General features: G+C 30.5%; 2 protein-coding genes across 2 annotated transcripts in view; both read right to left on the bottom strand.

Moving 5' to 3' along the window:
- LOC119669021 (leukotriene A-4 hydrolase-like) lies at positions 1–6302 on the bottom strand (the record flags this gene model as incomplete). The annotated part of the gene is given in 6 exon segments (XM_038078748.1): positions 1–381; positions 443–771; positions 847–1585; positions 1719–1867; positions 1926–2165; positions 6267–6302. Coding segments are annotated over 5 exon segments (1760 nt in total), but the record flags the coding sequence as incomplete, so codon positions are not given.
- Positions 6303–14514: 8212 nt separating this feature from the next.
- LOC119666336 (GRB10-interacting GYF protein 2-like) overlaps positions 14515–15403 on the bottom strand; it is a 4091-nt gene continuing 3202 nt past the window's right edge. Inside the window, exon 3 of the mRNA XM_038075619.1 lies at positions 14515–14591. Within this exon, the coding sequence (XP_037931547.1) occupies positions 14515–14591 (77 nt within the window). The remainder of the gene's footprint in view (positions 14592–15403) is intronic.

Here is a 15403-nt window from a genome sequence, read left to right as displayed (position 1 = left end):
GCTATTTGTTTAGCTTCCGGCCAATTTACTAAATCGGAGTAAATTGGCCGACAAAATTTCATACGGAAATTTGAATTGGCAAATGCAATAATATCATCCATGCGATTCATTAATTTGGCTCTAATACAAAGGCGAATAAAACGGAATTTTACTTCTGAATTTTTACTATTTTTTAAATTGTATGTGTACTCAAGAAAATCAATTTTTTCTTCATTTAGATCTACAATATCTTCATATTCAATGAGTCTACCTAGAAAGTCGATAAGCTGATGTGATGATATATTTTCCTTAACGGTTTCATTGTTCTCCAACTCTATTAATTTCTTCGAACTCCACAGTAAGGCTAGCTCTTTTGAAATGTTTGCTAGAGTCTCATCAAATCTAAAAAAAACGAAAAAATTAGTTATTAAAATATAAACACTGATTGCTTTAAAATTAATACTTAGGGATTATGGGCGGCATACCCTCTTGATTCAACCATAAATTCCAATCAATTTTCTTTAGATTGTTCTGTTTATCTGTTTTGGAAAAGTACTCCTCTAAGGTTGATTTGAAATCATCTGATACAACCGATTTGTACGCATATTTTTGTAAATAAAAAAGTAAGAATGGCTCAAATACTTCAGGGCCTCCGACCAAATCTTCTATATAAAGTAAAAATATAGACCCTTTGACATAAGGAACGACTGAAAATACATCATCTGGTCCGCAATTGGATAAGTCCACAACCAGTTTAGTTAATTCAGGCTTATTTGCCAACTGTGTTCGAATCTGTTAAATATACATTATTAATATATGTTTTATCTTGCATTACATATACTAGTTATTTTATTTTTCTTCACTTACACATTCTCTTAATTCAGTTAAAATACGTATCATATGGAAATCCTTTTCTTTTGTTCCTCGCATGCGACCCACAATTTTTGTTTCAATAAATACAGTAAATCCTTCATTAAGCCAGAAATGCTCGAAATTTCTATTTGTAACTAAATTTCCAGTCCAACTATGTGCTAGTTCATGTGCGATCACGTCAGCAAGCGACTTATCACCCGCAATGACTGTAGGTGTGACAAAAGTTAAACAAGGATTTTCCATACCTCCATATGGAAAAGATGGTGGCATCACTAAAAGATCATACTGTGTCCATACATATGGACCACAAATATCTGTAGCTACTTTTAACATGTTCAGAGTTTCTGAAAATTCCTCAGCAGCTTCCTCAATAATATCTTCTTCACCCCAAACATTCGAGTTAGGTCCTAGAGGTCGAGTTACTAACTTTCCAATTGCTATTGCTAAGAGATAAGCTGGTATAGGTATTGGTTGCTCGAATGAGGAAATGCCTTCATTTCTACCCAAAACTAAAGCACTCATAAGAGTTGTTAACTCTTTAGGATGTTCAATTGAAGAGTCATATGTAAACTTAACAGCTGGTGTGTCTTGACAAGGTAAAAGAGAGCGTGCATGAATTGGTTGACATTGGCTAAACATATATGGGTGTTTTTTTCCAAGTGTTTGTTCTGGAGTCAGCCATAGCAAGCCGCTGGCGGTATTTGCAGTCTCGTAGTTAATTTGTACAAGTAACCTGTTAAAATCAGATATTCAATCAAAACTAAGTAGCGTTGAATTATAAATTTCTTGGATTTGTTCAAGTACGTCAAAGATAAGCACGAAAAACAAAACTCAACAATCATTTATGTTTATGTTGTATTACTTACTCGCCCTTTACTGTTCCCTCTGGTAACTCAAGTGTTAATTTAGAGCCAATATCTACTACTGAATCGGTTATGAAATAATTGACTGGAGTAGAGTTGTTATTAGACAAAATTACTACATCTTTTATCGTAATATCCCGCACGTCCAAAATCTGCAAATGACGATTTTTTTGTGAATTAAAGGGATTGATTCATTAATGATTTACTTACAATTGCTGGTAAATCACTTTCTAATAAATTAAAACGATGAGTTACTGACCCATGCAATTTAGTGTTATCAAAGTCGACTATCCATTTTAACGAGCTGTGCACAGTTGTTACGCGATCGGGCTCAGCATATGAATTTGGATCGACTGTTCCCAAACGTCCCATATTGCGTTTTTAGCTATAAAACGATATTACTTTCGAGTTATTTGTTACGTGCTTGACTGCTGAGGGAGCCAAAAGAAACTGAAATTTAAAAGAAATTTTATACACAAACTATAGTTAATCGTTAATTCGTCTTATCACGTATTTACCACTTTTCCAAAAGATAGCGGTGAAGTGGTCAACTGATATCATATATTGTACATAATTTCTAAACAGTGTATTGCAAGGTTTATATTAACATTAAATCTCTTTGTTAATGCAATAATATTAAATATATTAATATTTTCTTATTTTATAATACTAGAGATAAAAAAGCGCTTTATGTGAAAACCACAATTGCAAAATTGCATTGACAATATTAACAATGAAATTTCGTATTTTATTTTCTGGGGGAAGCATAGTTGTCGATATTATTTATACATTCAATAATAGATGGGGTGACAATCTTAAATTTATACATGTTATTTGATCATTTATTTAATCTTTAGTATTTAATGCAATGCCCTGATAGTTTTGGTAAAAAAGTGTTATTATTTTCATATTTCTTCTCCAGGAGAAGACTGCTAGGTCGAGAGTTTCAATCCATGCTAGAGGTTAGGATACCCTCAACAACTGATATTTGGGCTGTCATTCAAATGCAAAGTATTTTCCGTTCAATTAGGCTTGGAAGTAACCTAAAAGATTAACAATCGGCGCTGTTTTGCATTCCACTAGGAGCACGTTTATTTTTAATTCTATTTTACATTGCTAATTTTGCAGATCGATATATCTGCTTTCTGAAAAATTTAATTTTATACAATTATCCTAATTAATTGTTACTTTATTTTTTTCTAATCGAAATATGTTTGATTCTTATTGGAAAAGAAGATAAAATCCTCTTTATAGAAATGGTAAGTCCATTTCTCCATTTAATACATGAATGAATGAACCTAACGAGAAACATTAACCTGGAAGTGACAATATTTTTTTTAATAATTTTTTTTTTAAATTTAGATATTTTTGGTTGAGAATTAACAGTAAAATAAAAAATTATTAATTATAAGTGGTGATTTAACGCCATTATTTAAGACGGAAATGACTATTATATTTAATAGAAACTAGTATATTTCATAAAGTAGTGAACTACAACAACAAAAATTCTTTTATATTATTTTAATTATTTGAATTTTTGATTGACCACACAGCTGTTTCCAGTATTGTCAAGTACCCATCATCAGTGGTCTCGAAAATAGTTCTTGTATTTAATTATTCGTAAATAACTTTTTTGAGACTGTAAGTACCAGATGAGGGGTATTTGGCAATACTCGAAATAGCTGTATGGTCAGCCGAAAATTCAAATAATTAAAATAATATCAAAGAATTCTTGTTTCCGTAGTTCACTACTTTTCAAAAAACGTTTTCAAAAAATTATTGATAAAATTGGTCGTAATAACAATTAATTATTAAAAAATAAAATACTACTTTAAAATTTATTATATATAGTATTTAAAAAAATGAAATGAGCTACATGGAACTACTTTTTTCCGCTGGGCATACATTCATTACATTGGGATGTAATGAGAGATACCTATTTATATAAAATTATTCAAATTTGATTACTGCTTGCAGGAAATGAACTATTGTTATACATAGATATAGATATATAAATATAAAATTTTTTTTAAATTATTATCAGTTATTGTTCTTGGCAAAGGTAATGGAATGTTGGATATGAATTCAATATAAAAGCGCTTGGCGTTCGTTTTAATTTTTTCTTTTAAGCTTTAATTTTTAAATATTTAAATGTAATTATTAAATTTAAACTCAAATATCAAAAACAAATTTTATTTACAAAAGCAAAGTTGAACATTTCAACAAAATTAAACACGTGATTACATTTAGCAAACTGAAGAGAGAAGAAAAGGCTTGAATTTCACTTCACGTACTTAAACATGACGGACTGAAATTTTGTTCAGCTGCAACAGAATAAGTCATTAACAGCAACTGTTGCTGACATCGGCTTAAGGCTAATAAACTTTTAAAATATTTTTTCATTTTTTATGTCAAATTCTGTAGACGAAAGATTTAAAATTCACTGTTTAATAAGAGTCAAATGAATTTTTTTCACAATTTTAATTAGTATCTTTTAGAATGTCAAAAACAAAACTTGACATTTCAGTGTGCCTGGCAGCCAATGCCGCCAATGGCCGCCAATGTCCGACGAACTAATTTTTCCACCATTGAAACACATTTTGCTAAGGGCAATAACGTATCTGTGCATAAGGTTTATTAGGAAAAAGAGTGCATTATCTGCACGCAGAATATGCACTTTGCATCAGAAGTTACGCACGACTGAATAAATGTCATCAATAAGAAAGGACATGTACAAGCAATCGCATAGATATGCTCGCATCCATCATGCGTTGTCTGCATAATTAAAATGGTTCAAGTTATTTTGTTCATTATCATGTGCGCTCCAAAATGCCTGCTCGAAAAGCGACTATCAGCGGATGTGTGGATCGATTGCTGTGCCGTAATGTGGCGGCGGACTTATCTATTGTTCAGTAGCGAGCGAGTTTTTCTTTCGGTTGAATGCACGCATTGAGTAATATGTCAAGTCAAATGTGTGCACATAGGAGCTATTTTGCAATTTATGCGCACACATTCGAGCTGTTCCAAAAGCCACCATTGCTTAAATGATGCCTGCCATTAAGGATTTTTGTTAATGGATAATGGCCAAAATTTCATACAATTTGAATCTCAAATTTTTGGATGAAAATGATGCTTTCATAAAAGACTGTTGGTATAAGCTAATTGATGTATTCCATGCATTTATGAAACATAATTTTTAAAGCATAATAATTTTTGAGTATAGAATTAAAATTTCTCATCAATGTATTATATCAGTAATCATTACTTTAGGACCTCCGAAAGTATATAAACGCTAAGGAATGTCTATATTATATATAGCATATAGCATTAAGTCAATGACATGAGATTATTATTTTTATAGCTACTTTAAGTATATTAAAATAGATTTTAACATCAATATGACCATAGTGTTTATTTTTCTTTATACAAACTAATGTATTCAATAGAGAGGTTCGGAAAAGTAGTGAATTACAACATAAAAAATTATTTTTTAATTATTTTTGGCCAAATACCCATCATCAGTGGTCTTGAAATTATTACTTATATTTAATTATTCGTAAACAATTTTTTTATGAGATTGCAAGTACCAAGGTTTGAACTCGTACCCTGCCAAAATTCGTGTTCATTAGCCAACTGACCCCAAGCTTCTCAACTGATCTCTCTATTTTTAAAATAGATATTAAGTTCCAGTGTGCAGAAATTATGCATTGATAGCAAAAAGTTTGAGAAAAGTTTCAATATTAATGCATAGAACTTTATAAAGAGGAATTATGACATACTAGTTATTTAAATTTAAAAAAAGCATTTGTTGTTTCAACTCACCACAATAACATTGGTAAGATAAAAGGATTTATGCAATACTTCTTGAGTAAACTAGATACAGTATTTTATAAGACACAGATTTCTTAAGATATTCAATAATATTCCAAAAAAAAAAATTATATTTTGTAAACAAATTCAAGATTAATATTGTTGACATGCTTAGAAATGTCATGTGCCATACTTTTTTACAGAGTTGCCAACACCTAATCAAGAATATTGGGTAGAAAACTTAAATCAAATTTGTGCAATTTTATGAGATCTAACTACGGTTCTGACATATTAGTACCTTCCTTTCAAAAGTTGTGTCAATGTCCAACTATATGTTCTCAAACGTCTAAAGAAGAAAGAGATAAATAGCGGCCGTTAAATTTTGTCCGAGTTTTCATAAGAATGCTATACAATTATCTATTACATCTTAATGAACTGCGAGAAAGCGGTTGAGTTATCTTGTAGGGGGTCTCGAAATACGATATGAATGCAATGAAAATCGACTAATAATGTGGCGCCAAATCATTTTTGATATTAGAAGTTATTTAAGTACTAGATAAAAGATAGTTATTGGTCTAAACAATGTGACTCGTTCTGTTGTCTTGTTTAATATCAGAGCAACGAAATGCTATTGCGTATGATATTTATGAACTATACATATTGTCTTATTAGGTAATTGTTTGAACAATTTTTCAGAAGATCAGAAAAAATATTTTCAATAATTTATTGTAAGTTAATTACCTGTAGGTATGACTGGAACAAGTTTTCAATTCGTGATTAAGAACATATTTTTTTTCCTCACACTACTAATACATTTTCCATCTCGTTTTCGTGTCCTAAATTTAGATAAAAAACTTGTTGAATAGAATTTTCATATATCACAAATATATGTATATATATATATGATAAGTAAAAAACTAAATAAAATTAAACTATTGTATATGCCTGCTGCGTTTATAAAAGCACAATCCACAAAGGTTGACTACTTCAGAACCAAACATTTGGTTTGAATATCCATTAAGAGCAAATTAGCAAACATAATAACTTAATAAGAATAAACTCGATTATTATCTTTTGTAGCTCGGCCAGATTTGATTTTGCTTTATTAGTTGCATAGTTCTGAAATTGTAGAGTAAAATTACGGATTAGTTGGCGCATAACTGAGCTGAAAAAGAACTATGGAGGGTTTGAGGGACAAAATTCGAGAACGGAATTTGTAAAAGTGGAAAAGACTAGAAGGTTTTTTAAAACAAAATAAACCCTATTGGAATAATATTGCTAATTGGAGAATATTAGAAAGTGTTTGAAATAATGAACAATATTTGAATTAATAAAATCGTTTTTGATATCAAAAACTGTTTTTGATATTAATTAAAAAACTTTGAGTTTTATCGGTACAACTGAATATCAAATATATAATATATTGAAGCATGAAAGCTTGAGTTAGGAATGAAGTTCAAAAAGTATTATGTGTTAAGTGCTTTATACTTAAATGGTTTTCTAAAATAAAAAATTTTAATAAAAATAAAAGTGATTTTTAAATAAATCTCAAATTTGTTTCGTTTCATTTGAAATTTTTGCATTCAAAATATCTTTTCAGTTTAGCTGCAATTGATGGAAATAATAGACAAGAGCGATTATTTATTTTTATACTTCGATTTCATTTGGCCAAAAGCCATTGTTTCCGTTAAATTGACTGCATTTTAATTTAAATTTTTTTAGGTTCCTAAAAAAGCTCAAATTTAAAATTCAATAAATAACACATTAAAATAATCTTTTTTTAATTTGCAGTAAAGTGCTTTTCAAAATGACATGAATATAACATACATGTGCGTATATGTTTTTCCAAGTGCTGGATTAAATATACGAGAGTACCTTAAAAATAATATATTCTCAGTATGAATTCAGGGTACTGGAGCCATTTTTATAAAAACAAAAGCACTTCTAAATTCATGGACCAAAGAGCTTACACATACTCTTCGCAATCAATCATGCTGTCAAAGCAATTGGGGCGTGTAAATTAAAATGGTTACGCATTGTAATGAAATAGACTTTCTATTGTTTTAATGTTTCAAAATAAAACATTTTTATTCAGATATAAATTGAAATTTTATTAAGTTCAAGTAAAATTTACAATATCTAAGAATTATGCTACTTTAAGCAGGCTTAATCATTAATTGCGATTACTTACAGCAGTTTTAATATTAGCTGTATTCGCCTCTTGTCTTAGCATTCAGTATATATTGTATTATCTCAAGAATGAAAGCACAGAATTATTAGTCGATTTAAAAATGATTGAATCTTTAAGCAATAACTAAGATATTCGTTCAATTCATTTAACATGATAGAGGCAAAATGATATTTGTGCATAAAGTGCTATTCAAAAAGAACATAAATGATGGCAAATATCTATCATGAACTAGTGCTGATAATGTTACAAAAAACATTTTTAGATTTAGACGCAATCTTTATGTTAGTATATAATTTGGCCATTAGGCGTGAAATACAGTAATATTCCAGCATCGTCCATACTAACCAATTAAAGGTCTAAATATTTTACAAAAAGCAACTTCAAAACATGACGTGTGGCTTGTAGCATAATTCTGTTGAAATGACATGTCTTCCTTATCTATATCTTCAGTTTTAAGTCAAATAAAATTGATAATTATGCGGTTATAGTGATCATTTTTTCTTATTGACTATACACCAAGCGAAAACAGAAACTCAATCCTAAAGCAAATTCGATTTAAAATGAACTTACTATAGAATATTTTTGTGTACATAGTTTTTGCATTTGCATTGTTTATTTTTCTAAAAACGACAATCAGCTATTTAAGTCCACTTACAGCAACCACTTAGCAGACCACCCAGTTTACCACAGCCGTAACGTTATGGCATCCATATTTTGGTGTAACATCATTGACTACTTTGAAAAAGAAAAAGTAATTTATAGCGCACATACTTTTATAGAATTATTGGTGCGTTTGAGGGTTGAGATCATATAAAATGAAAAGAAAGTGATATTACATCAAGACAATGCACTGTTGCAATGGTGAAATCACAGGCACAACCTTTGGTATTGTTCCACATCCAGCGATCGCCAAATTTGACCCTCAGTGACTTGTCTTTTGCGCAGAAAAGTAAAATGAATAAGTCTAAATATTAAGTCATCACTGAAACAAACGTCTATTTTAAGGCTAAAGCTAAATCTTTGTGTAATAGAGGGATCAAATTGTTAGCGGTAGAATAATGTATTGCTCTTGAAGGACACTGTGTTGAAGAATAAACTCAAATATTTTAATTTAGCACAAATGTGTTTTTAGGCATAATTTAGCCTCAGGATTAAGAAGCTTATGTATACCGCTTTTACAACGGCATAAAACTGTCAAAAGATCGGGTATCAGGAGATGCAAAATGATTTCTTATAGGATCAGCACACTTTAAAAAAAAACGTTCAGGAGGAAATCAAAAACTTGTTGTTGACTGCAGGTGTGTGTTGATAATTTACCTGGCTTACTGTAAAATCAGGCTTGTAGTTAATACTAAGCCATTTGATCCACTCGATGGTAGTAAGTGTTTAATATAAATATGTGTCTATATAATTGAATATTTGTAAAGCTTCTTAACCTAAAAACAAATTAAAAAATTTCAAAATAAAAATTTATGTTTGTTAAAGGCATATATGGGAACTAATAAACTTTGTTTTTGTTAAATATGGGTTAGGTTGGATTGAAGTAGCGGTTTTATAAACCAAAGCCCACTTTAGTACAAATAATGACCGGTAGTAATACCACGGTAAATATGGATTAACTATTGATGGAATATTTATGGAATATCTGTGGAAATTAATAGACTTTGTTTTTGTTAAATATTGGTTAGGTTGGATTGAAGTAGCGATTTTTAAACCAAATGGCCGGTAGTGATATCACGGAAAATATGGATTAACCATTAACGGAATATGGCTTTATTTGTTTGATTTTGTATCATTTACAAAACATTGGTCAAACAGATCAATGTGAGCTTAATTTTTATTTACTTTTGAAATGTTTTTGTTGAAGTTTTTAGTTATAAATTAAAATAATGTCATCAATTTGACTTTAATTGAATGGCTAATACTGCGTTTATGTACTTCGATATTGTTGAATTACAAAATGAGATAAGCAAAATTTTATATTAAGCGCATTATATCGAAAACCAAATTTTTGTTAATTTAATAAATTCTGTGTGCAATAATGTGGACTATCGAATTTTAGCGAAAAGCGTACTTCCCATTTGCATGTAAAGTATGTGTGCATATGTTGATGTAATTAAAAAATTTGACAATACATATCATTTGCTCGGTATCTCATTATGCATTAACATTTTTTGATTTTAACCGAATTAAAACATTTGTAATTTATATGTAATGCAAAAATTATGTTAATTTTTCGTTGCGAACAGGCGATAAATCATCGGGTGCGCGTATGTTTGATATCTGTCAATTGTGTTACTCATGATAACAGTTTGTATGCAGTGAAAATCCCATCTCTTAATTAGGTGCCGTGCCATGTGCAATTTTACATCACAAAAATAGTATCACAGGAATTTCGCACTAATTAATAAGAGCACAATAAAAATTACTCTGGCACGAAATGAAAACTTTTGTTTTGTCTGTGTAAACAACGATAAAGGACTTTTGGCAGCTAATTAAAAAATCAACACAGTACACAGCAAACAGACTTGTTGTAGGCAGGATGGCATATGTGCATCCTTTCCTGCATTCCAACCTGCAATCGAAAGGTTACGTATCTGGTGGCGTGCAAACAAAATATTATCGTAGGCAGATTTGTCGGATCACAGCCGAATGTGTTATTGCACATGAAGACTTAAACTGTGTACATAGCGTGAGGCCCTACTTTCATATGTAGCTGTGTTTATTTGTGTATCCATATGGTGAAATTAGTTGCTAATCGAATTTATATCACAAACTACAAACGAAGTTGTCAAAATATTTTGGCAGTATGCATTAATGGTAATGTAGCAAAACTCACCCAGTAAGCAAATTGTGGTTTGGAGTATTTGAAGCACTATATTCATTTTTAAAAACCAATATTTATGTTTGGAACGAAATCCGTAAAGAGAACCTAACTTATTACTAAAAAGGATATATTTAATTGTTGTACCTTGGTACATTAGAACGAATGCACCCTCAGAGACCTCAAGATTGATCCGATAAAGAAATACATAGAGGATAGAACCCAGAAATTATTTACGAAAACTGACAATCTTACCAAAATTGCATTATCGAATCTCAGAATGGTTACAGGCTTCTCGGGGAGGTATGCAAGATCTGAGTGCTATGAGAGTTTCAACATCTTAAAGTGACTGGACGCATATAATTATCTCATTTAAAAAGAAACAAATATTTTTATAACGAATACTCTTAATGTGTACTTTAAAGTCCAGTGAAGCAGTACGGTCTGCGTGTTACATTTTATTACATTAGAATCTCCTACAATGGCTTCTAAGCCTTCCAAGAAAAAATTTAAAATTATATCATTTTCTATAATGCATTCAGGTAAAAGCTTATTTTATTATAAAAATTTTTAAATGAATTTTTATTTCATGTCTTATTGGGTCAATGCAAATTTTGCTTACGTTCTTTTTGCCATACATGCGAGCTATTATAATAATAATATTAACATTACGTATTATGTATTATCAGAGAATTCCATGCATTAATTATGTATGTAAAAAATTTAAGATTTTTTAATAAAAATTAATGTCATTACTAGCAGAGGTTATTCATATTTATATTCACAACAAAACCAAAGCAAGTAATATTAAAAGCCTTAATATTCCAAAACATTTTTTACTCTTGATAATGTATTTATGAGCTAAAGATACAAAATCGTTCAATGTTAGAAGATGACGGACTTGAAATAGTATATGCAATTAGTTTCGTATTTGTAGTTAATATGTTTTCAAAACACTCTTCTTTTGAACGTTCAATAGATAGTGTCAATGCAGAACTCATTGGTTGGCAAATATGTAACTGACAAGAGTTGGTTGATTTAATATAAGACTTGGAAAACTATAAGCTTTAGACGTTTAACTCAAGAATTTTATTTAGGTGATTGAAACGTTCGATGTGATCAATTACTGATATAGAGATCAAACAACTTTGGCTCGATAAATTGACTAATTCAGTCAGAGCCATAATAGCCAGTCAGAGCCTGGCTAATATAAACCTATTCCGCTAGGTATTAAGCCTATCTGCTCTCATCTCTCTTCCATAGTTACGGGAATAAAGTTTCCACATTGCTGTGAAAATCTTCTCTATTTATTTCTAAGGGTTCACGTAGTAAAATCAATTTCAGAAGAAGATGCTCTCATCTCTCTTCCATAGTTACGGGAATAAAGTTTCCACATTGTGTGAAAATCTTCTCTATTTATTTCTAAGGGTTCACGTAGTAAAATCAATTTCAGAAGAAGATGTCTATAAGTGTGCTCATCAAGCAGATTTGATGATTGAGATTGGTGTCTACTACTCTCTAGTGGGTCTTCATGGTAGTCAGAAGGCGCACTTAACTCTATCCACGTTGTCACTGTGTGAGATAGTAAGTGTTGAAAGTATTATACAATCGTGGAGATAATGATTACTAGTAGATATAGTATCGGCAGTGCTTCGTCGTTCGCAGTTCGGAACGTCTATATGCATGGTTATGCTGCATTTTTAGACACGGTCAGCCAGAATGATATGGCCGCTAATGTACATACGTATGGGATGCATTACAGTGTTTCTTCATCGGGAAACCATAATCTATTTTGTCGTTGACTATTGACGAATTAACGAGCAAATTTTTACAATTTCACTATGAAGTGATACATTTTGAAGAAAAAATGTTATTGTTAAACTTTGCTCATAGTAAAAAAGTTATTATATCATGTAATAATAGAAATGAAGACATGACGCAATATCTTTATAACAAACATTTTGCGGATATCACTATAATCATATTTTATTTAAACTATAGAAAATAAATGTATAGAACTTTAGAAAACCATAGAAACTATAGAAAATAAATAATACATAATCTGTATTTGTAGTTTATTCGTCTATTGATGAATGTCAATAATATTAATATTATTTTTATATTGAATTGCTGATTAAATATTTAAATGATGTCCAAATTTGGTTGCAATATAGAGCAGATATGTAAAAAACATCCAGTCTGTGTTCATATAGATATATATCATTCACTAACCAGCTTGTTTACTAGAATGATATTTATAAAAATTAATTAAATGAATTGATAATAACATTTTCAGAAATAGATATCCATCCATTGCTGTTACGTGGTGCAACTATAGAGTTCAAATTAGTTACCAAGCTTTTGTGGTAAAGATATTTCACGTTTTTGGAAGCATCAGTTCAATGATTTTAATCAACTTCCTCATATTAAGTTATGACATAAAAGAAAAGATTAATCTACATGTTTTTTTTATTTTTAAGGATTTATCTCTCTATTTTGGAACGATTAGTTTAGTGCATTTGATCAACTTTTTTATCTTGAGTTAATGAAGTGGAAGACAACTTCAGGTTTTTAGCAGATTTTTCTCATTTTCTTTGATAATTGGTTATGGTTGATAATTTTAATGAAACTCAATATATATCCCTTAAGGTATTTCAAAGTGTAGAAATGATTAAAATAAGATTTTTTATATATATGAGTTTGTCCATACTTGAAAAAATGCCACTTTGTATACGTGAAAAGAAATAGATTAAACTGTACGTAATATTCGGTATTATCAAATATTGATTAATTGATTACTGATTATTGTTGAAAAGAATAAATAATTCATCAATGGAAGTATTTTCAATGTTCAAGAAGTTGAAAAAGTATATGTCGCCAAAAAAGTATGCTGTTCTGAAGGTCAAAACTAAAGTTGATAGATTCAATCTGCTTTGAACTGACACATAGTAAAGTCATAAAGCCAAATAATATAAAAGGCGAGGGATAAGGAAATGAATTCGATAAAATATCAAGACAGTCTTAATAAAAATATATTGAAGATAAACATAACGTTTAGATTCTCATTGTCGTTATCTGTAAACAGTTTGTTAGTTAATAGTACATTTTTTATTTAAATAAATACAAGTGCAGAGCTCGATATTAGTAAAAAAACTTTTTAATTATTATTATTTTATTGCAATTCATAATAAAAATAATTGAAATTTAAAATAAATTCGTAAAATCATCACTTAAATGTTTACTTAATTAGAGAAACATTCAAGGAACTTCGTTTGGTACTTTTTTCCAGCTGATTAAGAACGCTAATGAATTGAATGAGTTTGGACCAACTTTTAGTTGCCTCTACTTTTAATTTCTGCTTTTCCGCTCAGTTCCGTTGGTGAAATGGTAATTTCCATTGCCAATGGTAAGGAGTAGCGATAATAGCTAAGGGTAATTAGGCATTTTTCATGTTCATGGCAACTCATTTGAATTTGCTTGATTTCATTTGATTCTGCTAGTCGCTAGCTACTCGCAAAAGAACAACTGAATGGAAAGTTGAAGGTGAAATTAGAAAGTAAGAAATCGCGATAAGAAGAAAGTGAAACGAGAAACTATGGCAGTGCATTTTATGGTAATATTTTCGCAGTAAATTATTATGAACAGGTGTTCGCAATTCAACTGAAACTTTTACTATAAAAAATTCTACTATGATATTCGTATTCATCTTTCCTTTCCTTAGTCACTAGACAACTAAATGTGAGATGTTGGCACAGCTGAAGTGGGTAGTCGCAGAATGCAGAGGAGTTGAAAATTCTTGACTTAACCTCATTAATTTGTGTATCACGAAGTTGAATTTGCGCACGTGACTGCGCGTTTGAATTAATGAAGTTGGCAATGCGATAACGTCTGGCAGCAGTTGACTGAGGTTGCTTCAAGTATCCAAGGCGGAAATAGTTTTTCAGAGCAATTATGTTGACATGTACTGATTAAATTTAATCATGTAGCATACCTTTAGGCGGTTTATGAGTGCATACTAACAGAATGTATAGCATATCTGCAGGTGGTTTACCTTGAAATGTTGTTATTATTGTAAATTAAATTAATTTCACACGTAATTGTGTGGCATCGTTTCGCACACAAAGTGTTGCCAACCTACGGACACTGTTAGAACTATTGAAGGATATGTGTAGCATAAGCACTTTTTTAAAATGTTTTGCTCTGCAGAAATAGTGGAAAAATGTGTTTGTGATGTAAGCATTTTGCTTAGTTGTGAACGTGCATTATTGGACAAAATGTTAATGACTTTATAAGAAGTTTTGCTGTCTTGTTCCACAGTTTTGTTCCTGCAGCTAAGCTTATGTGGCTGCACATCTGCAGATTCGCTACGCTTTGTGCTGTGGCACGTTCATGCCTCACTTGGTTGTTTGAAAATTCATGGCTGGCAGTGGTCGTTCGTCATAAATGTGTTGTCAGTGGCATTGTGTACTCGGAAACGAATTTGACGCTAACGACAAGTGAAAGGATCAAGCGGCTGGTACACATTTAAGTCGGTTGTAGGCACACTGGCAAACGCTGACACAAAATGCTGTGGGTGGTGTTTTAAGCATTCCAAATGTAATCAATTAGTGCCGGTAATCCCTTTTGCATATTAATCAGTTTATACAGTTGATGCAGAAAGTAAAAGTGAAAAGTACAACACCTTTTAAATCAATTACAAGAAAGTTAATTTACAATTAAATCAGAAATGATTTTTCGTAGGTAGGTCATTGAGAATTAAAACTTACTTGAATTTTTTATATATAAAAAATATTAAAATTTTTGAAAAGCCAAAGATTTTATTTTTAGTTTTATTTGTATAAAGGCCTCTATATAAATATCGCT

This window comes from Teleopsis dalmanni, chromosome 1, assembly GCF_002237135.1.
Source record: "Teleopsis dalmanni isolate 2A chromosome 1, ASM223713v2, whole genome shotgun sequence".
Lineage (NCBI taxonomy): Eukaryota > Metazoa > Arthropoda > Insecta > Diptera > Diopsidae > Teleopsis > Teleopsis dalmanni.
The sequence above is the reverse complement of the archived record's forward strand: the minus strand, read 5'-3'. Positions and strand labels throughout refer to the sequence as shown.